Source organism: Petaurus breviceps, unplaced genomic scaffold, assembly GCF_028583685.1.
Source record: "Petaurus breviceps papuanus isolate PSGF00001 unplaced genomic scaffold, PetGlider_PUasm1.0 79, whole genome shotgun sequence".
NCBI classification, from domain to species: Eukaryota; Metazoa; Chordata; class Mammalia; order Diprotodontia; family Petauridae; genus Petaurus; species Petaurus breviceps.
The window spans coordinates 31798708-31824822 of record NW_027186523.1 but is presented as its reverse complement, the minus strand read 5'-3'; the positions used below and the strand labels follow the sequence as shown (position 1 = coordinate 31824822).

Here is a 26115-nt window from a genome sequence, read left to right as displayed (position 1 = left end):
GTGGAAATGAATGTTGAAAACTAAAAATAAATAAGTAATTAAAAAAATAGATGTCTAGCTTCTTTTTTTTTTACTATGACTTTCAAATAATCTGATAATTCTTAAATCATCTCTCCTTGATCTATTTTCTAGGTCAGCTGTTTTCCTGAAGAGAGATTTCATACTTTCTTCTATTGTTTTGTATTCTTTTGATTTTTTTTTTTACTTTTTGATGTCTCATGGAATCATTAGTTTCCTTTTTCACACTTCTCATTTTTAGGAGTTAAATTCTTCTGTGAGCTTTTGTAACTCTTTTTCCATTTGTCCAATTCTATTTTTAAGGTATTATTTTTCTCAGTAATTTCTGTTTCTCTTTTACCAAGCTGTTGCCTTTTAATTTTAGTTATATTTTCTTCCTTTGCTGTCATTTCTTTATGCAATTTTCCTCCACCACTCTAGACATGTGAGGAAACCAATTAAAAAATATTTTTTTCCAGGAATTCTTTTTGGGCTTGTGTCCAGCTTATAGTTTTTCCTTTGAGATTTTGCTTGAGCCTGTTTAAACTTCATTTTCTTCTTCTGAGTTTGTGTCTTAATTTTCCCTGTCATCATACTAGCTTTTTATGACCATATCAGGTTCCTTTTTGTTGTTTGCTCCTTTTTCTACCCTATTTCTTGATTTTGAACTTTATGCTAAAGTTAGACTCTGTTCCCAGCATGGGAATGGTGGAGGAAAGGGGACACTGTGCCAAACTTCAGGTTCTTTTGTAGTGCCATTTTCAGAGCTAGTTCTGTGGGTTTGGAAGTATTTGGTGCTTCTATGGTGGTGTGATCTGGGGAAAGATGTAGTCACTACTCTGCTGGTCCGCACTCTTGTCCTTAGCAAGGAAGGGCCCTTTATCCCTTGGGATTGCAATGAATATTGCTCCTCAGGGCCCCTCCTTCCTCTTGACCAAAAGTACTCCTTTTTTGCAGTTGAATGATTGTCCAGAAGTGCATCTTGGCAATGGAATTTCCAAACAGTGTCTGGTCCTTTGTCCATTGCTAACACAGGGGTCCCTGTAATCTCTTTCTGTCCAATTGCCAGATCCCTTTACTATCTCTGGCTTGAGAGCTCCTGAAGCTGCTGCAGCTACTTCTGTTTCTACCACCTAATCCTACCACTGGTGTGTTTCATCCACCTGAGTTTCGAGTCAATCTCTACCCCAATCCACACATCTCTTTTTCTGACTTCCTGAGTTGTCTTGGGCTGGAAAAATTTCTCACCCTGACTTTTGTTAGCTATGCCACTCAAGAATTCAATTTGGGGAGTCATTTTAAAGTTGTTTGGAGGAAAATGTTGGTAGAGCTGGCTAACTGCCATTTTGTCACATAATCTACAAATCTGGGCTCCTTAAAGACAACTTGTCTGTAACATAACATTACTATTATTCTTGTCACCCTCATTATCATTACATGAAGGCAGCCAGCAAAAGCAAGGCAGCAAGCATTAATTAACTGATTACTATGTGCCAGGTATTGTGCTAAGCACTTGAAATACAAATACAACAAAAAGAAAGACAGTTATGGCCCCCAAAGAGCTCACACTTTAATGGGGGAAGATAACACCCACAAGGAAGGTTGGGTAAAGGTACTGACAGAGGAGCATGGTGTTGAAGTCTGGAAAGTTGGGATTACTTCTGGGAGGAAAATTAAAGTTGGCTAACCTAGATTCATCCCCACAAAAAGTTTGATCATCAACTCTCATCTCATGTTCTAAAGTACTGAGGTAAAAAGGGATACTTACATAGTGTTATCAAAGAGTTCTAAGTAGCCATTTTGTCACAAAGTCTCCATTTTTTAAAAAGTATTCTCCTTCCGTCATTCTTTTCTCAGATAATTGGAAAGTCTTACATTTTTGGAATCTTGATTTGTGCCTTTAAATTGTTTTTGTTTTTAAGTTAATTCAAAGAAGCCTCTTTTAATATGTTGAGTTAAATTTATTGACCATTGATCATTTCCAGTGCCACATCACATAAGATTGTGGATAAATTATGCCAAGACAGGAGTGGAGGTAGTTGCCACATGTTTATCAGGAGAACAAGGAACATGTTTATAAGTCTCCTAAGACTGTATTTTTAAGGTAATTTCTAGCCCCATATACCATACATATATAGACCCCAACCTCAAGAAAAATAAATCAAGTGAGAGCTTTCTTGCATTTAATGCATATTTAAAATGTATCCCATTGTTTTCAGAAGGAGCAGGTGTGTAAACATATGGCTACCCTCCATAGAGAAGAACTCATGGAATCTTGTACAAGGTCAAATTTCCCTAATTGCTGACCTCTTCTCCTATGTGTCCCACTCCGAGGAATTTAGACCCTCACCAAGATGGTCTTTGGAGGAAGTCCACGTGTAGCCTGAAGTGATCCTAGGAAGTCTGAATGATCCATGGTCTTTCCCAGTCTGATGTACTCTCAAGAAGCTGAGTTGATTCCTGGGGACTTTGGTCTGTGCTCAAGATTCAGATTTGCTCTTGGGGTTCCTTGGAATAGATTTATCTCCTCAATTTAGCCAAAGAACTGACCGGGGATAACCTGGAATTAAGCCAGATCTCCTAAAACTACTCCAGATGAACAAAGATTTAATTTGTTCTCTTTGAAGAAAAACTTTGTAGGAGATAGATAGATATGGTCTAAGACAAGTGGTCATTGGCCTGCCTTTATTCTCTGTCAGTGATCAGTATTTATAGCTTCATTGAAATAAACCATGAACAGAACAAATATTTGTGCTTTGGGTTCAGGCTGGTTTGACAAGACCACTGTAGTCTTTTTCACCTGAGAAATGCTGTGATTCTATGAACGTCATGTCTATCACCATTTGGAAGAACATAGCTTCCATAGGTTTAGAGACCGTGGGTGAGGACATTAAGAAAGAGATTCAAGAAATGTAGCCATTCAGTCAACAAGCATTTATTAAATACCTGATTTGAACTCAGGTCCTCCTGACTCCAGGGTAGGTGCTGTATTCACTGTGCCACCTAGCTGCCCCCTCTGCTTGGTTTTGAATCATGGAACATTATGCCTCCCCCCCCTTCCCCAAGCTTATCATTAGAAATCTCATCACCATGGAGGTTGATTTAGCTTTGGTAACTCAACAACTCCTGAGTACCTTTAGTTGTCTTTCTCCTCTGATTGGAGACTAGAGTACAGAGCAAAACACAACTCCCAAAGTTTCCCTCTATAGAATTTCCCATTCTTCATTTCCTACTGGCTGCTTTGTTTGGTTTGAACTCCAGGAACATCATGTCCCAAACATGCCCTTATCAGCTTTCTGTGTGTATTATCTTACCCCATTAGATTATAAGCTCCTTGGGGGCAGGGACTGTCCTTCTTATCTGTATCCCTAGTACTTTGCACAATGCCTTGCATGTGGTCAGGGCTTACTAAAGATTTGCTGAGTATCTACTATTATTGATAATAGATTTGAGGAACCTTTCTACAGTATTTGTCATTCTTGAGATCCCTCATACTCTGGTGACGTGAGTATGTGATGAGACAGGCCCTAATGTTAAAATGCCCCATAAAATGCAATTTTCAAATGATGGGATTCTCAATCACATAAAATGAAAGAGAAAGAAGTCAAAGGAAGAAAATAAGTCTTAAAAAGAGATAAAAGCAAAAGCCCCTATCATTGTAACTCTTTTTGGTTTGGGAAGGGTTCAAGAGCTTAGTTGAAGAATATTCAGCATTCACATAAATAGTTAAAAACTTAAGAAAGCATTTTAAACACTTTAATTTTTATAGTATGAAAGAAAACACATCCCCCACTGTGAACTTATGGTTTTCAAATCTGGAACTAAATATTTCTCTAAAGAAAAGGTCCTCATGTGCCAAGTCTCAGCCCACAGGGAATTTATGGCTCAGAGCCATAAATTCATATAGTTAAACAATGGCTTTAACTAACACCACTCCTTGAACTTTTGTACTCTTCACATGAGCTGAAATATGTGAGCTGAAATGCAGAGAAGTAAGTAGGATTTGACTTAACAGTGCTTCTGTTGCCTTCTTATTGAGCTAGATAACTGTGTGTAGTTTATTTTCCAATGAAATGGTTAGGTAGAATCAACAAATATATGTCTTAAGTACTTTTAATGTTTTTCTAGCATCAGTATACAGATTATGCTCCCATGGCTATTTGCCAACTTAACTCCCAATAGTGATGCAGTTAGTAGACAGTCAGTGTGGGTAATATGCAAAGGGCATTAAGTTACCTGTGGGGAAGTCTCACATTTAACTAGGCAACACCATCATGGCATATTTCTGACACTACCCATATTGCCGGGTTCCAGCTCTTCCAAAGCACATCATTTTTATTTCTTTATTAGATAGTGCTGGTTTCCCAAACCAGATGTGTCAAACCTGTCCTGACACAAAGCTGCTTAGTGTAGTCAAACCAGATAAACTGAAGAATGTTAAACAAAACAAATGAAAATACAATGTAACATAGTACTTACCTATATCTAAGCTGGTATGTGCCTACAGAGATCCATTTCTACTTGAGTCTGATACCCCTCTTCTAGTCTGAAGGAAATTTAGTATGCACTGTATCATTTGGGGCAAATCAGATTACTTACTTCTAATGAAGTCCTGCCTTTTTATACAATTCAGAAAACACTTATTAAGCACCTACTTTGTACAGAGTACAAGTGCTAGGTAGGAGGGGAGATATCTTATTTGGATTAAGGTATGGTTAGTTCCCTCCTGGAGATTACAGCCTAGTTGGGGGATATGACATATGCACAAATAACCAGAATGGGAAATACAATAGTGAGTACAGAGATGTATAAATAAAATAATATCTAAGGGTGGATGGGCATTTCTGATGGGAGAGAGGAGTCTGAGAAAGCTTTCTGGAAGTGATATGGAGTTGAGGTGAACTTTAAAAGGAATTTAAGATGGGGATAGACATAATGAGTGTAAGACACAGGGCATAATGAGTGTAAGAGTAGAACACTCCAGACACAGGAAGTAGCATGGAGGGCAGAGACACGGTAAGGAATGAGGAGGCTTAGTTGTCTAGTGTGGCTGATGCTTAGAAGTCATAATGAGAATGTGAAATATGAAGGGGAGTAGTGCGCAATAATGACAATACATACAAATACTGCCTGACAGCTTACAAACCAAACAGTATAACTATTATTATCCTCATTTTATAGATGAGGAAGCAGAGGCTTTGAAATGGGCTGCCCGAGGTCACACAGGATGTTACAAAGCCAGGACTCAAATCTAGATCTTCTAAGTCTCACGCTCTTTCCTCTACACCTGGCTGGCGATGAAGGGTAGTATCAGATTGGAGAAGGGTTGGATTGTTAGGCAAGAGAGTTTTGAAACAGATTAGTGAAGTCATATGAATAGATTTATATGTCTGATAGTGAGTTGTAGAGAGAGTGAAAGAGAATAAAAGCTATTTGGGGGCCATTCCACTAGTTTAGGCAGGTGACAGTGACTCGCATTTGAGGACAGATGTGAGAAATGTTGAAGAGTTAGAATACACAAGAGTTACTAACTGACTGGATGTTGATAATTGAGGGATAGGGAAAAGTTAAATCTAACCTCCAGAATTTTGAATGTGGGAGAAAAGGTGAATGATGATGGCACTGAAAGATGTAAGAAGCAGGTTTTCTAGTAAAAGATAATAAATTGAGTTTAGGACATATTGAATTTTCTGTGCTTGTTATAAACTTGGGTAGAGATGCCCTGAGTTAGAGAGATGGGACAGATCAGGGGTAGGCACACATTTTCAGATTAGCTAAGTAGAAGGGATTATTAAAGCCATGGAGGATTTCCAAGAGAGATTCTAGAGAAGGGATAGAGGAGAGCTGACTGGATGAATACCCTACGTAAGGGATCAAGAAGAGGACAAGTAGCCAAGAGGAATGGAGAGGTAGGAGGATAATTAAGGGAGTGTAATGTCTCAGAAACCAGGGGAGGAGTAAGTATCCAGAAAGGAGCCAATGAATGCTGCTCAGGATCTGTAGGATAAAGACAAAAAAAAAAGTCATGCCTTCCATGCAACATATGCCTAATAAATGCTAGTTAAACGGAATTAGCAAGCCAAGTAAGCAATTTTAATAGTGGTGGGGATGGAAGCTAGAATGTTGAGGGTTAAGGATACAGCAGAGAGGTTGAGGCATCAGATGCATGATTTGTCTAAATATTTGGCCACAAAGGGCAGGGAGATAGAGTGTGGTAGCAAATGAAAGAGGCAAAAGAGTCAAAGAAACGAGACTGGGAGAACACCTTTTGTGAAGGATTAAGAAGAGAGCAGATTTAAAAACTGAGGAGACCTGAGTGTGTTTGTGGGCAGTTGCCAAGAAATTAGTAGAGAGGCACATCTGGTAGGGAGAAGATCTGCTGCTTGAACAAAGTCCTTAAGGAGGCCGAAGGCAGTGGGGATCAAGAGCTATGTAAGGCAATCATTGGCCATAGCAAGAAGGGCTTTCTCTTCCTCTGAGAAAAGGGGAAGAGGAAAAGAATGAATAACGATTCTAACAAGTTTTTGAGAGAACCAGGAAAAGTGAAGAAGCTCCTCAGATGGTTTCAGTCTCTGAATAGTAGGAGCAATATCCTAGCCCACATGCAGGTGAGTCTAGTATTTCCTTAAAAGATGTGGAGATATTCCCTAGTGCCTCAATTCCTCGACACTGCTGGGGATTAAAGACTTGGATACAAAGTAGCCACAAGGAACTGGAGGAGGTCTCAGAAACTTGGCTGATGAATCTCAGGGGGAGCTTTACATGGATAAAATGACTCAAAGCATTCTCAATGCCTGTCTTTGCTTTGAATATCCTTCTCCTGCTCTGGCTAAGTAGGTACTTTGTCAAAAATTGAATGACCCCTGAATATCTTGTTTCGTTCCAGTACTGAACCTAAACTACCAGGCCACTGACTTGAACAAAGGTCAGCCCAGAACAGTGGGATAGAAGGTTGTCACCTCTAAAGAGGTGGAAGAGATTGGAATTGTTTGGGTTCTGATGAGAGAGAAAGCAAATTTAAGTTTCTGTAGTGAAGAAAATAGGAAATCAGTAAGAGCAGATTTCTTAGCAATAGTAAGGGCCCAACCCTGGTTTTGCACTATAAACATTCAGCTCAGTATTGTGGCTTTCTCTGGTAATACTAGGCAGCCCTCGAAGCAGGAGTGGAAAATTGGACAGTAGGGGTTACTTAGGACGTAGGATTAGTATGCTGGAAAGGTCCAGTGGGTGATATGCTAGGGTGGTGGCTAGTGAATCATTCCAATTTTAGGTATCAGGAGTCTCTTCTGCTTCCTTCCCTTCTCTTTTCTTCTCTCCCTGTTGTAAGGCAACCCAAATCACATGCCACCTGATTTGGAGCCCACCATTAAGCTCCTTTATATTTGTCTTTGTCTCTATCCTAAATCCTGTAACCGCTTGTAATAGCTTAAAGGTGTAGTCCTGGGTAAAGTGAATCACCCAAGGCATAGTCCCCTGCTCTCTTATCTTTCACTGAGTTAGTACTTCCCTAAATCAGTAAGTCTTGAAGCAGCTTTTTATATAAGGGTTATGGTACAAGTCTGTATAGAGATCATGGGGCAAGTCTCTCCCATGCAAGAGAGCACCCTGTTCTGAGATGCTGACCCAGCAAGGTCCTCCACCCAGAACGCTGACCAAGCAGGGTCCCCCACACCCTTCACCCAGAACATGACCCTGACCTGTTCTATGACCCCAGCCTGTTCTGGGAATTCCACTCCCCCTATGCCCTCCACCCTGTACCCTCCACCCTTTTCTAGGAGGGACCCCTGTCACACGTTGCTCCATGATTCCCAAATTAGCCCTGAGCTATAGATTCAACCAATGGCTGTTCTTGGCTTCTGTATATCATTGCTTACGCTAGCTCCCCTCCCCAATTGTGGTTTTTGCCTTTATAAGCATTGTATGCACCCCAATTTGGGGCTGCCTGATTTGAGTGTATACTCCAGGCAGTCACATTTGATTAATAAATCCACATCTAAATTTATCTAAAAGCCAGGTCTCAGGTCACTCTTATTCTCTTCACAACACCCCTACCATCAGGAGACACTTCCCTTTTACCTTCCCTTTGCCTCTCCCCCTGACCATAGTTACCTAGAGAAATTCTGTTTGGGTGAGGTGGGAGTTAACAATTATAATCCTTCCAGTGAGATGGTGCACCACCAAACCTTATCATCTGCTCTGCCACTTCATCCTCAGGTCCTCTGAGCCTTACTATCTGCCATGCTGCCTGGCTCTCCAGACCCACCTGCCAATGTGCTCTAAGCATGCCTGGGCCATGTCAGTCCTCCCTTTGGGAGTATAGGCCTTGAGGGACTTTCAATCCACTCTATAGAATTTCTTTATGTATTACATTTGTGAGCTCCTTGAGAGAAGGGCCTCTCTTGTCCTTTCTGTTTCTGTCACCAGTACTTGGCACATTCTTAAACATTTAATAAATGTATTTCCATTCATGCATATTCTTATCTATCTCTCTGAATAGCCAAGAGGATTCAAGGGATATCTGGAATGTCCCACACCTATTCCCTTCAGTTGTACTCTCTAATAAAAACAACTGAGTGAAGGTTCCAGATTACAAAACCAATCTTTATGGATTTTTACAGATCTAATCTAACTGCAGATCCAAAGCATTCCATCTTCATATTCCAAAGTATTAATGCCTACACTAGAGAGTGGGGATGGGGAAGGAGGGTGGAAGAGTTACAAATGCAAGGTTGGTATTTCAGCCATCTAACTATATCATAGCATACTACATTCCTAGGCAAGACAAAAAGACAAACTCTGAGGAAGCATCCATATATACTCTGGAGTTTGATCTGGTTAGAAGAATTTTCCCCAGTAAGAACTGTTGTTATCAACTAATGGCACTTTCTGTTCTAGGGTGGCAGATTTCCGAATTTCATCTCGAGTTAAATACTGTGAATACAGTATTGAGGATCCTCCCTTTTGGTTTGGCTATGATTGCAAAGGGGCCATCTTCCACGACAGAGTGAGAATCTTGCATGGAAGAAGAAGAAAATCATCACTGGAGGGTTCAGAGGGTATAGAAAATACAATTAAGAATTAATCTTCAACATTACAAGTTTCCTCCAAAATCAAAGAATGAACATCAAACGACCTATAATTAACATGTCTTTGAATCACTTTTTTTTGCTTGGTATTTTTATTAGTTGGACCTTATGTTAACTATGTTTCTATACAGAGGCAGTAGTAATTTAGCTTCAGTTTCTTATTCCAGCTACAATTTCCTAAAGGCATTGTTGGTTCTTTTTATCTATAATAATAAATAATAACAATAATAAAAAAAGCAAAACCAAGTCACTGTCCTGATCATTAAAAAAAGTGTGATTTTGTTGCTCCAATAAATAAATTTTTTTTGCTTTTTGGAGGGCAATTGGGGTTAAGTGACTTGCCCAAGGTCACACAGCTAATTTTTGTGTTAATTGTCTGAGGCTGGATTTGAACTCAGGTCCTCCTGACTCCAAGGTGGATGCTCTATTCACTGCACCACCTAGCCACCCCATTCCACTAAATCTTGATGTCTTAGGCCACAGAACAAATCCCCAAAGGATCTTTATGTGAAGTTTGGATTCAGTCAAAGGGCCACACTTGAGGACCTAGAGAGACACATGTGGCCTTGAGGCCACAGGTTCCCCACCCCTGTCTTAGGGTATGGAGGTAGCCCTGTGTTTTCAGAGGTTGTGCCAGTGTAGTATGATATAGTAGAAAGAGAGCCTACTTTATAACAAGGAAGACCTGGGTTCACATCCCACCTCTGACACACTGGCTCAGTGACCCTGGGAAAGTCATTTAACTTTCGTGCTTTAGGCCGCTCTCTAAGACTGTAAGACCTGCATTGGTACAGGGAAATCCTTATCATAAGTTCCATATACAAATGGAATCATAGGTTCAGTCCCTACCATAGTGCTAGTAGAGCACAAACTCTGGTAGGTCTACCTACCTGGAAAGAGGTTGTAAGCATTGGTCTGTGGTCTGAGGACTGGCTTAGGGAGGCCTGTCACCAGCTGGCTTCAGGGAAGTGAACTTTTCTGCCACAACAATTCATGAAGACCATCTGCTCTGATGAAAAGAGGTCATGCTCTGGGATGGGGGGAAAGAGGGGAGAATTCCAGCAATACTAAAAAAGGAGACTCTTGTGACTCCCCAAATGGTAGTTTGTTAAGCTGCTGCCCTTGAGCCTAAAGCCCTAATATTAAATGCTGAATCTGCTCCTCCTAATAGACATGACAGATGACAGCTGACGAAAGAAAAATAAGGATAGCAAGTCACACATAATGGGAGGGAGAAGGGGAAGACCAGTATTTATTAAGCACCTCCTACATGTCACTCACTGTGCTAAGCTCTTTACAAGTATCTCATGTGATGGGAGTCAAGATGGTGGAGTAGAAGCAACACCTCTGCTGGGCTCTGGCTTCCACCTTCCCCAATCCATGTAAAAGGGGACTCTAAACAAACTTGGGAGCTGCAGAACCCACAAAATGACACAGAGAAGCTAACCTCCCACTGAGGACAGCCCGGCAGGCTGGCAGGAATCCACTGCAGTGCTCTGGGAGCCGAGCCCCAGCACCATGCCGAGGCTTTAGCCCCAGCGGGAGGGACCCCAGATCAGCAGGAGCTATGGCGGTTTCCAGAATTATCAACACATAGATGCTAAGGACAAAGTGAGAGGTCAGTGCAGTCTGGACTTTGGGACCCAGTAAGTAGGAGTGCATGACTTTTGCCCCCAGGGCGAGAAGTTGCTGAGACCTGGCACAACCACCCAGTGCCACATGGCAGCTTCAGCTCCTTGCCTGCAGAGTGTAGGGGGACGAAGCACCAGTCTGAGGGGTAATCGCTCTTGTTTTAACCTTCTTGGATCTGGATTGCAGTCTAGAGTGGAGGTCCTGGGGTGTGTGTCCAGCTTGCCAGAGTATGTGGAAACCTCAGAAAGGGCACCCATCTAATACCTCTGGCAGCTGAGAAAACCCCAGCGTTTGCGACAAAAGATCCCCTGTCTGATGGCAGAGTCCTACTGTGGCAAAAAGCCCAGGGGTCAAGTGACTGAGGGGTGATATGACCAGGCAAAGGAAACAAAGCAGACAGAAGATTCCAACATTAGACTCCTATTTTGGGGACAAAAAGGAGCAAAGCATGGAACAGGTGGAAGACAGTCAAGTCAGAACTCCTGCACCAAAAGCTTCAAAGGAAAATACGAGCTGGTTACAGGCCATAGAGGACCTTAAGCAAATAAGAGACGTGCAGGAAAAATTGGGAAGAGAAATGAGCACAATGCAAGAAAATTACAAAATGAGAGTCAACAGCCTGACTGAGGAAAATAACACTTTAAAAAATAGACTAACTCAAATGGCAAAAGAGGCTCAAAAAGGCAATGAGGAGAAGAATACCTTAAAAAGCCAAATTTGCCAGATGGAAAAAGAATCTCAAAAGCTTACTGAAGAGAATCATTCCTTCAGAATTAGATTGGAGCAAATGGAAGCTAGTGACTTTATGAGAAATCAAGATGCTGTTAAACAGATCCAAACAAATGAAAGAATAGAAGGCAGTGTGAAATATCTCATGGGAAAAACCACTGACCTGGAAAATAGATCCAGGAGGGATAATTTTAAAATTATTGGACTACCTGAAAGCCATGATCAAAGTAAGAACCTAGAAATCATCCTACAGGAAGTTCTCAAAGAAAACTTCCCTGATGTTTTAGAACCAGAGGGCAAAATTGAGGTTGAAGGAATCCACCGATCACCTCCTGAAAAAGATCCCCAAAAGAAAACTCCTAGGAATATTATAGCCAGGTTCCGGAATTCCCAGATTAAGGAGAGAATATTACAAGCAGCCAGGAAGAAACAATTTGAATGTTGTGGAAACACAATCAGGATAACCCAGGATCTGGCAGCTTCTACACTGAGGGATCGAAGGGCTTGGAATATGATATTCCGGAGGTCAAAGGAGCTGGGATTAAAACCAAGAGTCACCTACCCAGCAAAACTGAGTATCATGTTTCAGGGGAAAATATGGTCATTCAGTGGAATAGAGGACTTTCAAGCATTCTTGGTGAAAAAACCAGAGTTGAATAGAAAATTTGACATTCAGATACAAGAAGCAAGAGAAGCATGAGAAGGTAAACAGGGAAAAGAAATCATAAGGAACTTATCAAAGTTGAACTATTAACATTCCTACATGGAAAAAAAATAATTGTAACTGATGAAACTTTTCTCAGTAGTTGAAGGGAATATATATATATATATATATATATATATATATATATGTCTATGTCTATATATTAGGGTATATGGGCATATGAATACATATGTGAATGTGTGTATATATAGGTTTACAGATTTACATAGAGGGCACATGACCAATTTAACAGGAAGGGATGATACTTAAAAGGTGAAATTAATAGGTGAGAGAGGAATATAATGAGAGGAGATGGGGAGAGACAGAATGGGGTAAACTATCTCATATAGAAGAGGCAAGGGAAAATGGTTACAATGGAGGGGAAGAATAGGAAGGCAAAAGGGAATGAGTCAACCTTATTCCCATTGAATTTGGCTTGAGGAGGGAATGAAATACACACTAAATAGGGTATCTCACCCTCCAGGAGAGTAGGGGGAAAGGGGATGAGAGGGGGGATGATGGAAGGGAGGGCAGGCTGGGGGGGAGGGAAGTTGGGAGCACCCACTTTTGAATAGGGACGGATCAAAGTAGAGAATAGAACAAGTGGGAGGTGGGATAGGAGGGAGGGAAATATAGTCAGTTTTTTACAATATATATCTACTTTGTTATTGTTTTGCATTAGCCACACATGTACAACCTATACTGAACTGCTTATCTTCCCAGTAAGGTTGGGAGACAATGGAGGAAGGGAATGAATCTGGAATTTAAAGTTTAAAAATCAAATACTCAAATACATATATATATATATATATATATGTATATACTATTATTAATACTATTTTACATGTAATCGGGAAATAAGATATACAGGCACTGGGGCATAGAGATCCATTGGAAAAGTTGAAAGGGGTATGGGAGAAAATATGGGAGAGAGCATATTGGAGGAGGGGATATCCTGTGGGACTGCTATTTTGGGGCACTGGGTAGGGGAAAAACGGGGAGAAAATTTGTAACTCAAAATCTGGTGGAAATGAATGATGTAAATCAGAAGTTAATAAAGCATTTGAAAAAAAAAACAAGTACCTCATGTGATAAGGAGATAATATGCAAAAAAGCCAGGAGTTCTATACCTCACATTCCGTCTAGTTCAACTTCATTTTTCATATGAGCTAATCAAGGCTCATGTGAGGGGGAGGGTAAGTGAATTAATTATCAGAGGTAGTATTTATTTCTAAAAAATTTTCATTTAATTTTTTGCCTACTGTCCTTCCCACCTCCTCCTCCAGTACCCTTTAAGAAAACAAAAGAAACAAATAAAAAATCCTAATTACCAAAATGTATAGTCAAGCAAAAAGTACCACACTGGCCACATCCAAATGAATCTTTTATCATTCTGTGCTCTTGAGTCATCACCTCTCTGTTAGAAGGTGTAGGTAGCATGTTTCATCATAAGTCTTCAGAAATCATGGTTGTTCGTTGCACTGATCAGAGTTCCTAATTCTTTCAAAGTTTTTTTTTCTTTACAGTATTGTTATTATTACATAAATCATTCTCTGCATCAGTTCATACAGGTTTTCTCAAATTTCTCTGAAATTGTGCCCCTAATTATTTCTTATGGCACATAAGTATTCCATTACATTCGTATTCCATAATTTGTTCAACCATTCCCAAATTTTGAAAAGTAGCACATCAGATTCTAGTCTTTGCACTGCAAAAAGAGCTGCTATAAAATTATAGTGCAAAGTTATTGTGAGGATCAAATGAGATAACATGTAAAGTGCTGTGTAAACCTTAAAACACTATAAAATGGATACATTTTTATGAACATTTTTTTTTGTAAACATGAATCTTTTTTCTTTTGATTTCTTTGGGTCGAAGAGCTAATAGTGATATTATTGGATCAAAAGGTATGTACAATTTAATAACTTTTGGGTCATAGTTTGAAATAGCTTTCCACAATGTCTAGGCTAGTTCATAGCTCCACATTAATGTACCTGTTTTCCCAAAGCCCCTCCAACATCTGTCATTTTTCTTTTTTGTCATCTTTACCAATGGGTACGAGGTTAAACCTTAAAATTGTTTTGATTTGCATTTCTATAATTAGTAGTACTTTAGAACATGACTTCATATGAGAAATAGCTTGGATTTCTTCATCTGAACATGGCCAATTGGGAAATGGCTCTTATTCTTATGAATTTGAATCACTTCCCCATCTAGCTTCCAAATTAAATATTTAACAGAGAAATGTTGAAAATATTTTTTCTCCAATTACCTTATTCTCTTATAATTTTAGTTACATTGGTATTTTTTGTGCAAAATCTTTTTAAATTTTACTTTGGTCAAAAATGTCATTTTTTTTACTTTTATGAGTCTGTCTCTTTTTCAGTCATGAACTCTTCCCCATCTATAGGTCTGACAGATCATTTCTTCCTTAATTCTCTAATTTGCTTATGATGTCACCCTTTATGTCCAAGTTGTGTATCCTTTTAGTGTTGGTCTTAGATATTTTGTGATATTGGTCTATTGCTGATTTCTGTTAGAAACTTACTAGTTTTTCTAACACTCTATCAAATAGTGAGTTCTTGCCATAATAGCTGGAATCTTTGTGTTTATCAAATGCTAAACTAGTAGTGCTCATTTGCTTCTGCAATACTGTCTACCTAATCTGTCCTACTGATCAAACTTTTTATTTCTTACACAGTACCAAATTGTTTGATGATTAAGGCAAAGATCTAGTGCTGATAGGTTCTCTTCCCATTTTAAAAAATTAATTCCCTTGATATTTTTTACCATGTTCTTATCAGATTAATTTTGTTATGACTTTTTCCAGCTCTCTTTGGTAGTTTGGCATGACACTAAATAAGCAAATTAATTTAAGTGATATTATTATTTTTATTACACTGGTTTAGCCTACCCATGAGAAATTAGTATCTCTCCAATTGTTTAGGTGTCCTTATTTGTGTGAAAATTATCTTGTATTTTTGTTCATAAGATCTCACACTTAGAAGGACATTCACTTCTTTCTTCGAAGCAGAGGTAGGATATTAACAAGGATAATTAGCGAGGACACTGAACTGGTTCAGCTGAATAAAGGTCCCCAGGCATTTGTGTTGCCTATGACTGTCCAGTGAGGCAGAATTCCTCATGGCTTTTTGGTTTTTAATACAATTTTATTTTAACATCAATTACAGATTCTTTCCATCCTTCTTCTCCTTCCCGTACTCATTTGAGAAAGAAAAACAAAATCCATTGCGAATATGTATAGTCAAGCAAAACAAATCCACACATTATCCATGTCCCAGAAAAGTACCCTTCATTACCTCTCAATCCATTACCTCTCTCTGTGGAGGTGGGTTGCATGCTTTAGCATGTGTCCTCTGAAACTGTGGTTGGATATGTTGTATTGCTCAGAGTTCCTAACTCTTTCAAAGTTGCTATTTTATAAGTTGTTCTCCTGGTCTGCTCACTTCACTCTGTATCAGTTCATACAAGTCTTCTTAGGTTTTTCCAAAACCATTCCCTTTATTATTTCTTATAGCACAACAGCATTCCATTACATGTGTATATCATAAATTGTTCTGACATTCCCTAACTGATAGGTACTCCTTCAGTTTTGAATCCTTTTGTCACCACAAAAAGGGGTCTATAAATATTTTCATACAAATGGGCCCTTTTCCTCTTTCTTCAAAAAACTTTTTGGGGTATACACCTATAGTGGTATCACTAGGTCAAAGAGTATGTATACTTTAATAATTTGGCAAATAGCTTTCCAGAATGCTCAGATCAATTCAGTTCCACCTGCAGTGCATTAGTGGACCTATTTTCTCACCCCCCTCTAGCATGTCATTTTCCTTTTTTTTTTTTTTTGTCATCTCAGCCAGTCTGCTGCATGTGAGTTGGTACCTCAGAACTGTTTTAATTTGCATTCCTCTTTTAGTGATTTGGAGCATTTTTCACATTTGTTGTTGTTCAGTTGTTTTTCAGTTTTGTCCTAATCTTTGTGACCACGTTTGAGGTTTTCTTGGCAAAGATATTGGAGTGGTTTGCCATTTCCTTCTCTAGCTCATCTTACAGATGAGGAAACTAAGACAAAACAGGGTTAAGTGGCTTGCTCAGAGTCACACAGCTAGTAAATGTCTAAGGTCAAATTTGAACTTGGGAAGATGAGTCTTCTTTACTCCAGGGTCAGCACTTTATCCACTATGCCACCTAGCTGCTATTTTTCATATGGCTATTTGTAATTTGTAATCTTCCTCTGTATACTGTTTAATTGTGTCCTTTGACCTTTCATCAGTTGAGGAATAGCTCTTATTCTCATAAATTTGACTCAGTTCCCTATAGATCTTAGAAATGAGACCTTTATCAGAGAAATGTGCGGCAAAATTCCCCCTAAACCCTCAGTTTTCTGCTTTCCTCTTAATTTTAGCTGAATTGGTTTTGTTTGTGAAAAAACTTAAGTTTTATATAATCAAAATTATCTATTTTTTTCTCCTGTGACCCTCTTTATCTCTTGTTTGGTCAGGAACTCTTGCTCATCCATAAATCTGAAAGGTAATTTCTTCCTTGCTTCTCTTAATTGTTTATGCTGTTGCCCTGTATGTCTAAATCATGTATCTTTTGGGGGCTTATCTTGGCATACTGTGTGAGATATTAGTCTATATCTAATTTGACAGACAAAAACTTTCCAGTTTTCATCACACATTTTTTGTCAAATAGTGAGTTGTCCCCAAAACTGGTATCTTTGGATTTAACAAACTCTGGGTTATTACTGTGCTCATTTGCTCCCACTGCCTATCTATTTCTTTACTCCTCCTAAATTGTCTTGATAATGACTGCTTTGTAATATTATGAGATCTATTCCTGGCTTTAAGCCTATATTCTTTGTCTTCTGAAATATGGGATTCCAAGCTCTTTGCTCCTTTGGAGTGATGGCTCCTAAATCTTATGTGATCTAGACTGTGACCCTTTGCTTATATAATTTTTTTTTTCCTGTCTGCAGTACATTTTCTTTGACCTGAAAGCTCTGGATTTAGGTTATAATGTTTCTGGAGTTTTCATTTGGGGGTTTCTTTCAGGAGGTAACTGGAAAATTCTATTCTCATTTTGACCTCTGGTTCTTTTTAAGATTGGAGCAGTTTTCTTTTAATTCTTTTATCAATAATTTCTTGAAATGTGATATCTATTCATGATTCTTAAATTATTTCTTCATGATATTTGCCAGGTCAGGTATTTTTACTATGAACAAGTAATTTTCTTCTAGGGTTTTTTTTTCATTCTTTTGACTTTATTTTTTAATACTTTCTATTTTATTGTAGAGTCATTAGCTTCTCTGTTTGACCCACTCTAATTTTCAGGGAGTTTGTTTCTTGGGCATGGTTTTGTACCTTCTGTTTTAAGGTGTTTATTCTCTTCCCCGTTCTTTCTTTCATCAATCTCTTTCCATTTTTTTTATCTTGCTGTTATTTGATTCTTAAAATCAAATCTTGGAAATACTCTCCACCTCTATAGCCCCTCCCTCTGACAGGATAGTTACCAGAATCTCCATTTAAAGAGGCCACAGAGTTCAGCCACCTCTTAATTTCTCACTAGGCTGCACTCCAGTCTTCTCCTTTATGTCTGTGTGCTGGGTACCTTTCTACCCACTCCTCTTTTTGGCTTCCTTTTATATGTTCTTCTGGTTCAGAGTGACAGAACAAGAAGCCCCTGTTGGTTTGAGCTTTCTGCAATGGTTATTCTGCTGCATTCAGACTGAGCTATATCTTGGAACTGAGACCCTGCTCTGATCGGAGACACAAAGTTATGGTTTGCTTCTGAACTTGCTCTTAAAGCTGGAGGGGGAAATGGCAAACCACTCCAGTATCTCTTTGCTAAGAAAACCCCAAATGGAGCCCCAGAGAGTTGAACATGACTGAAAAATGACTGAACAATAATATATTTTGCTAAAAGGTACCACAGACAATGAATATTAAAAAATTTTACAGCAAGTTTCTCTGATAAAGACCTCATTTCTGAAATATATACTGAGTATAGAAATGAGTCAAATTTATAAAAATAAGAGCCAATTGATAAATGGTGAAAGGATATAAACTCTAAATCACTATTAGATAAAGGCAGGTTAAACCAATTCTAATGTACCATCTTACACCTATCAAAAAAGGAGACTCTGGGGGGGGGGATGAGGGAAAAATAGATACACTAATGAACTGCTGGCAGAGTAGTGAACTGATCATTTGGAACTATGCCTAAAGGGCTATAAAGCTGTGCAATACCACCACTAGGTCTGTAACCCAAAGAGAGCAAAGAAAAAGGTCTAATATGTACAGAAACATTTATAGCAGCTCTTTTTATGTGGTGGCAAAGAACTGGAAATCAAGGGTATGCTCATCATTTGGGGGATAGCTGAAGTACTATTGTGCTATGCCAAGGAGGGTGGTTTCAGAAAAACATGGCAAGATCTATACGAAAAGTGAAGTACAAACTGAAATGGGAAGATCATCGTGCACAGTAACAGCAGTGTTGTAATGATGATCAACTGTGAAAGACTTGGCTACTCTGATCAATACAATGATCCAAGATAATGCCAAAGGACTCAGGATGAAAAAAATGCTCTCCACCTCAAGAGAGAGCACTGAGGAACTCTGAGTGAAAAGTGAAGAATAACTTTTTTCACTTTATTTTTACTTAAAAAAAAAAGCCATGGCTAATATGGAAATGTTTCACATGATTTCACATGTATAACTGATTTTATATTTCTTGCCTTTCTCAGTGGGTGTGAGAGTGAATTTGGAATGAGAGTTTAAACACAATAGCCAGTGAATCAAAGTAATGAGTGACCCAAAAGGCAATTGAAATATTGTGGGTTCAGGTAGGCTACAGTATAGTTTTAGTGATGACATGCATAGGATGTGATTGGATAGCATGGAGAAAAATGTGTGATCAGAAAAGGAGGGGGGGTAATGTGGCAATAACAAAGGATAATAAATGGAGAGCCTGAGTACCCTAACCAACCAGAAGTAAAAGGACAGGCTGAGGTTCTTAACCGGGGGACCATCAAGTTTTTTTTCAGCATTTTGAAAATGTTTTTCAGCAAAATTGGTTTATTTGTTAATCTTATATATTTTATGTATTTAAAGATGCTAATCTGGAAAGGGGTCATTAGGCTTCCCCAGATTTTGAGAGGAGTCAATGACACTTAAAAGGTTAAGGAGGCCTCCAGGACCTGGTTGAGTAGAGGGCATTCCCTCCATGGTGTTGCAACCAACACATGCCTTTCCATCCTGTGTAGATCTTGTCCAGTGTCCCATACAGCCACTAACCCTCATGCACTCTGCCTGGACTCTCAGATGAAAAGGGCCCAGAGGCAGATAGTGGGCTCACAATTTCCAGTCTCAACTTGGTTCTTAATTTATTTTCTAGAAAAAAAAACACACATAAAACAAACTATATCTATCACCTTTATCCCTGTCATGCAAAAAGATACTGATGAATGCATTTGGGATTTTTCCTATATTTTAAGAATAGATTTTTTTTTCAGATGGTTAGTATTTGTTTCTCCAGTGATTCATAAAGTGTATTTTACCTGCACTTTTCAGAAAAGTAATTTTTAATATTCAAATATTTGTCCAAAATTTTTAAAATCCTCTGTCTACCCCAATGATGAGAAAATGCCCACAGTGATAAGATTACATATCCATTGAAGTTTAGTAGTAATATTATACTGTCTGTGAGCATATTCATTCTTTTTGGATTCTTCTCCTCTGATACATTTGTAATACATCTTTTTTTTTTAAATTTGAGTTTGGATCAAAGAATTTGAGGCAAAGTAGAACTGAAAAAGTCAGATGTCAACTTAAGAAGTCAACTTAAATTCATACAGTGTTTCTTTCTGGACTAGGAGACACAAGGACTGCCTAAAGAATGGCTTCAAAAATTTGGATTCCATATGTTTTCAGTATAAATGGGAATGGCTTTTCACAGGAAACTTAACACCTGAGCAATGAAAGTGAGAGTAAGGAGAAACTCACTCAGTTTACTTAAAGAAATGGAGCAGGATGTCTCGTAGAACTTACTCATACTTTTGGTGGAGAAAGAGAGGGCATCAGTGCTCTTTTTAGTCACTGCAGAAGACAGGTTTCTTTACTTCAGAAATGGCAGGAGAAATGGCTGTAAGAGAAGGTAAGATGCACGACAGAAGAACTCCATTTTCATTAGAAGAAATAAGTTAATTCTAAAAGTTTTCAGTGAGAAGTACTAAAAGATAACTTAGGCCTTACTGGCTTATTCAATAAAAACACATTTAGTAACCACAGTCCAAGTAAAGTGGGCTTGGAAGACCATAATAATAAGGTAATGTTTTCTTTTGTTATCTTACTAAGTGTAGAGAATACAAATTACTGTTGTGTCTGTGATCCTTCTGGCTTTTGTTGGCTAACTCTATAAATTTTATTTTTAGCTTTGGGAGGCAGAATGTGTGCGTGCCTAGATGAGAATGAGTACAGTTAAGGAAAATTGTCTCACTGTTTCCTCTAAATGGTTTTCAAAAAATGCTAAGAGTCATCTGAACTGGTGCACATTCTGTGTCTGTGAACACAGTGTGTTCACTGTGTGAGTAAAAAGTAAATATAACTGGGAAATCATATGCTGAACCATCTCTTTATTTTACAACACTGGAAGCTAAAATGTATAGAATCATAAACGTATGTAAAAAAATCAAGGAAAAAAATTAAGTCACAACATTTTTAAAACTTTATTAAAAAATCAAAATGTTCCTCTTATGATTCTTCATAAAGGATGAATTTTTCTTAATTGCGAAAAATATAATCTAGTGGACAGGTCTGCCTGGTTTTATGTGTAAACTGAATGTTCCAAGAGTGGTGAATTTGGGTTTGAAAGCAATTCGGGCTCATAAAACCACTTTATCACCCATTATCAAATTGCACTGATTATCTCCTATATTGACATACCAGGCAGTAAAACAGCTGAATGTTGCTTGTAGTTTGTCGTTCATTTTGCCAGTGATTAACTTTTTGCAAATTCTGTCACATATATTATTCACAGCTTGAACTGATACTGAGGTATATATCTGGAAACATCACACAGTAGCTAAACACAAATGTGAGACCATAGAACATTTTTCGCCAGTCAGCATTCATTTTAAAATTATATTTCTAATGTTTCTATGACTAGGGGCATCAATACTTTCTCATTCATTTGATGTTCAATGATTGTTATTTATAACAGAGTTCAAACAATCAGAAACCCTTCAGTCTGAGGGACTGAAACCAGCTTTGGCTTTTGAGATGCACAGTGCCACTGGGTGCATTGGCCTTGATCCATTTTTCACATTCACTTGTTTGGTTCATGTGACCTAAAAAGCAAAATGGCAGGATGTTGTCAACAAGTTGACCAATACTGGTAGTTAAATATCAATCTTAAGAACACATTCTGGAAAGCATGGAATAACTAACACATTATCAACAGTTTTGTCAAGGAGAATTACAAAAGGGTGGTGTAACTTGTCCCACTTGCCCACTCCTCCTACCTGGTTAGACCAGCTTTTCATTTACTTTACCTTTTTCACCCAATCAGATCTCTTTCCTTTCCTCCCTCTGTTCCTTTATTTTGTTTTTTATCCAACAGATACTTCCCAACAAATATCCAAGCAAACCCTTTTAAAGAACCCTATCCCCCCCCAAAATATATGAATAGAAAAGAGGGATTTCTATCCTTTAAATGACAGTATACTCCTTGTATTGTTCATTGTATTTGACCAGAATTTAGATGCCTCTCCACATTGACTCCTAAGTACACTGTTGCAGTCATTAAGTATGTACCATTCGTTTAGCTTTCTTCACTCTGCATCATACTTTTTAAGTCTGTGGGTTTTTTTTTTATCCAAAACCTTCATCATTCCTTATGACAAAGTGGCATTATATGATAAGTCGTTTCAGTTTGGGGATTTCTTGGCCAAAATCCTGGAGAGGTTTGTCATTTCCTTCTACAGTTTATTTTACAGATGAAGAAACTGAGGAAAACAGGGTAATGTGCACAGGGTCACACAGTTAATAAGTGTTTGAGGCCAGATTCCACATTTCGGAAGAGGAGTCTTCCTGACTCCAGACCTGCCACTCTATTCACTGTATCACCTAGCTGCCCTGTTTACATGACATTCCTATACTTTAATCTGTTCAATCATTTACAGTTAGAGAACCTGGGTTCACTGGATAGCTATATAGTCTTTCTATTAGTAATTTAATCTCAGTGTTTGTCTGTTGAATGTGAAGGTTTAACATGATGACTCCTTCTGGTTCTTAATTTTTTTGTTCACGTGAGGGTTTTTTGATCCCTTCTCAATAACCTTTTTGAACCCTAGTTACAGGAGTGGGATCTTGGGTTCAAAGAATATGAATAATTTAGTTAAACTCATTGCATAGTCTGAAATTGTTTTCTAGACGTAATGCAACAACTTAGTTTCACTAGCAGTGAATCTGCCATTTGTCGTCACACAGGCCCTTCAATGAGCTACTTATCTCATCTTTTAATTTAGCATTTTTGCTAGTTTTATGGGTATATAATTTATCTGATTATTTGTGATTCTGAACATTATTCCACATGGTTATAGCTTATTTTTTAAACTGAACATGTCCTTTGACATTTTACTAATTGGTAAATAGTTCTTTATGTTACATATTTGTGTTAATTTTACTCTAGATTTTGGATGTCAGGCTTTTTCTCAGAAATATTTAATTATGTTTTTTATGAGCTATAATCTAATTTGAGCTGCACTGATTTCATTTGTGTAAAACATTTTAATTATATATAATTCTATCACTTAAAAAGCATTTATTAGGTATCTACTATGTGACAAAAATATAAATGCTTCTATATTTTATCTTTTTATCATCTCCCCCTTGTTGGATAATTCATTTTTCTGCTAATTGAAACTGTGGAAAAAATAACTCAATTCTCTATTTTTTCTTTTTTCTGTGGTGTAGTTTTAAAAAAATATTTAGATGGTTCACCCATTTGAAATTTAATGTGGTATAAGATGCTGTTCTAAACCTCTTTTTTTGCTAAAGTGATTCCAGTTTTCCCAACAATTGTTGTTGAAGACATCCCTTTACCAGTAACTATTTGTGCTCTTGGGTTTACTGAGCAATATAAATTGCGATCAGCATTTGTTTCTAGTTCTTACTTATCTGGTCTCATTTAATGTACTTTTCTGTCTACCCAATGGTAGATAGTTTAAATAATTACTTTTCTGAAGTATAGTTTGAAATCTGGCAGCATCAAGCCTACATTTTCTACTTTTTAAAATTATATTCCTTTGGTATTATTGATACTTTATTCCTACAAATAAATTTTGAATAGTTTTATAAAATATCCTTGTGGTACCTTGATACAATAGTAAGTGTGTGTAATTTAGGTAGGGATGTTTTTACCATGTTGGTACTAATCAGTCATAAATATCGACTCTTTCTCCAATTATTTAGGCCTTGTTTTAGTTTTATAAAAATTATTGTTACTTTTTCAAAGGTTTAGAAATGGAAAAATCCTGAGAGATCATTTAGTTAAACAGAATCACTTTACAGATTAAGAAATGTTGAAATGAAAAAAATGTAAGCAGTGAGGTGGTACAGGGCATAGTGTTGGACCTGGAATCCGAAACTTGTTGAATCATTTCAGTCATGTCTGACTCTTTATGACCCCATTTGGGGTTTTCTTGGCAAAGATACTGGAATGGTTGGCCATTTCCTTTCCCAATTGAGGCAGACAGGGTTTAGTGACTTGCCAAGCGTCACACCATTTGTCCGTGACTGGATTTGAACTCAGGCCTTCCGCCAGACCCAGCGCTTTTTCCACGGCACCCCCTACCTGCCCAGAATCAGGAAGATCCCAGTTCAAATCTTGCCTCAGACGCTTACTGACTGTATGACTCTGTGCAAGTCATTTAATTACTGTCACCTCAGTTTCCTAATTTTACAATGAGAAAATGCTATTTTCACCCACCCTCCCCCCAATTTGGAAAACCTACTTCCTAGGGTTCTTACCAGGATAAAGTGAGATATCTGCAAAGTGCTTTGCAACCTTTAAAGCACTATATAAATGAATGCTCATTATTATTACTAATACTGTTGTTATTATCATCCATAGTTACCCAGTTGGTAAGTTGCAGTGCAGGATTCAAACCCAGGGCAGTCTGTGACTCAAAATATAGTACTGTGTCCACTGCATCTTTTTTTCTTTCCTGGGTTTTGGTAGTAAAATGCAGAAAAGGTGACAGTTTTGTGGACTCTGTATTCTTGATTGCATTTATATAGCTTCATTGTCTCAATTAACATTTTCATTAATTTCCTTAGGTTCTCATTATTATAAATGATCCTATCATGTACAAATACAAGTAATTTTAATTTTTCCTTATCTGTGCTTATTCTCCACTTTTTTAATTGCCTTATTGCTACAGGGAGCATTTCTAACACTCTTCAATAACTAGTGGAAACAGCACAATCCTTTAAGAGTTTCAGCTACTGTTTTGGTTTATTTCATTTTTAACCTATATATTTCCCAGAAAGATGATGTGAAACTTGTATATGTAAAGTCAAGGGAAGGGATGAAAAAAGTTTGAAAACAAATATTTAGAGGTATATGTTAGCTTCTAATTTTGTAACATAATCCTGGGTTAGCCAGTTGCAAATCTAATACATTGACTTAAGATTCTCATGGCAGATGTAACTTTATAGAGCTAGCTTTGGATACAGGAATCCTAAATTCATTTTATTAGTCTGTCTTGGAAGGTCCTGAATAGATATAGGCCTCAACCCAATTGTCAAAAATGGGGGAAGCTGAGGTAGGAGCTGACATAATATGCTAGGCAGCATTTCTAAGGTTCACAATAATGAGTGTTTGGAATCAGCAGAATTCTAAATCAGTTTGGTCCTACTATCCCACCACATTGAGCAAAGAAAAATGTGTAGGTCTGGGGGAAAAAAAAAGCACATCTAATCTAGCTGATGTTGCATTCCACACCAAAAAAAAGTTTCTTCCATTAACGGTTAAAAAGAATATGTGGGTGGCCACAAATACTTCCTCTACCACATCCACTACTAACATTTGAAATAAACATTTTCTCTTACAGAGCAACAGTCTGGTTATCCCTCTTACAGCCTGCCACATATACAATGTTCAGTTATTAACGAATAGGGAGTAAGCCAGGACTAATTTCCTAATTCCCTATATAGAGGTCCTCATATCTTTATTTTGGTTAAGCAGACAGACTATGGCAACTAAGAAATGTATTTTGTGTTTACTCAAGTATGATTACTATGTTTAGCCAGCATGATAAATCTAGAAAGATGGCACGGTACAGTGGAGGCATAAGCTGGCCAAATACCTAAGTCCAAGTCAGATACACACTGGTAGTATGGCCCTAGACAAGTCAGTTATCCTCCCAGTTCCCTTGAAAACATACATTTATGTCAACGCGATTGACCTATTAAGGAGCATTTTGAGCATAATATGAATTTGAGGTTTGCATGTGTATGATTTCATCTATAAGAAACAGCAATATAAAAATTATTTCCCAATTTTCTGTTTTCCTTCTAATCTTGGCTACATTGGTTTTATCTATATAAAATCTTTTTAAAATTCAATGTAATCAAAATTATCCATTTTATATCTCATAGTGTTCTCTCTGTTTATTCATAAATTCTCATCCATAAGTCTGATAGGTAATATGTTCCATCTTCTTCTGGCCAAGTGGTTTTTATTACACAGTTTTGTATAGCTCAGTGACTTTTAGGAATGTATATTGCATTGTAAGAAAACTGATTGTATTTGCATAGTACATAGAATGACTTCAGTATTTACTGAATAAAAGAGGAGGTAAGAATCAGAGAATAATTATTCAGCCAAAGCACACAGCTCATGTTTTATGTATGTAGCAGACAGCTAACACCTAATAAACTTATG

At 37.8% G+C, this 26115-nt stretch overlaps 3 protein-coding genes across 4 annotated transcripts in view; 2 read left to right on the top strand and 1 right to left on the bottom strand.

Moving 5' to 3' along the window:
- The window catches only part of LOC138175720 (F-box and leucine-rich repeat protein 13-like), a 207515-nt gene extending 198190 nt beyond the window's left edge, over positions 1-9325 (top strand). The window contains exon 15 of the mRNA XM_069106218.1: positions 8893-9325. Coding sequence (XP_068962319.1) covers positions 8893-9079 — 187 coding nt within the window. The 3' untranslated portion in view covers positions 9080-9325. The remainder of the gene's footprint in view (positions 1-8892) is intronic.
- A 10605-nt stretch (positions 9326-19930) lies between these two features.
- LOC138175894 (coiled-coil domain-containing protein 146-like) overlaps positions 19931-26115 on the top strand; it is a 245301-nt gene continuing 239116 nt past the window's right edge. The window contains exon 1 of the mRNA XM_069106545.1: positions 19931-20322. The gene's annotated coding sequence lies outside the window, so the exon portion shown is untranslated. The remainder of the gene's footprint in view (positions 20323-26115) is intronic.
- Positions 20870-26115, bottom strand: part of LOC138175893 (protein FAM185A-like) — a 65491-nt gene continuing 60245 nt past the window's right edge. For both annotated transcript variants that reach the window (XM_069106543.1, XM_069106544.1), the window contains one exon: positions 20870-21514. In XM_069106543.1, the coding sequence (XP_068962644.1) occupies positions 21399-21514 (116 nt within the window). In that variant the 3' untranslated portion in view covers positions 20870-21398. The remainder of the gene's footprint in view (positions 21515-26115) is intronic.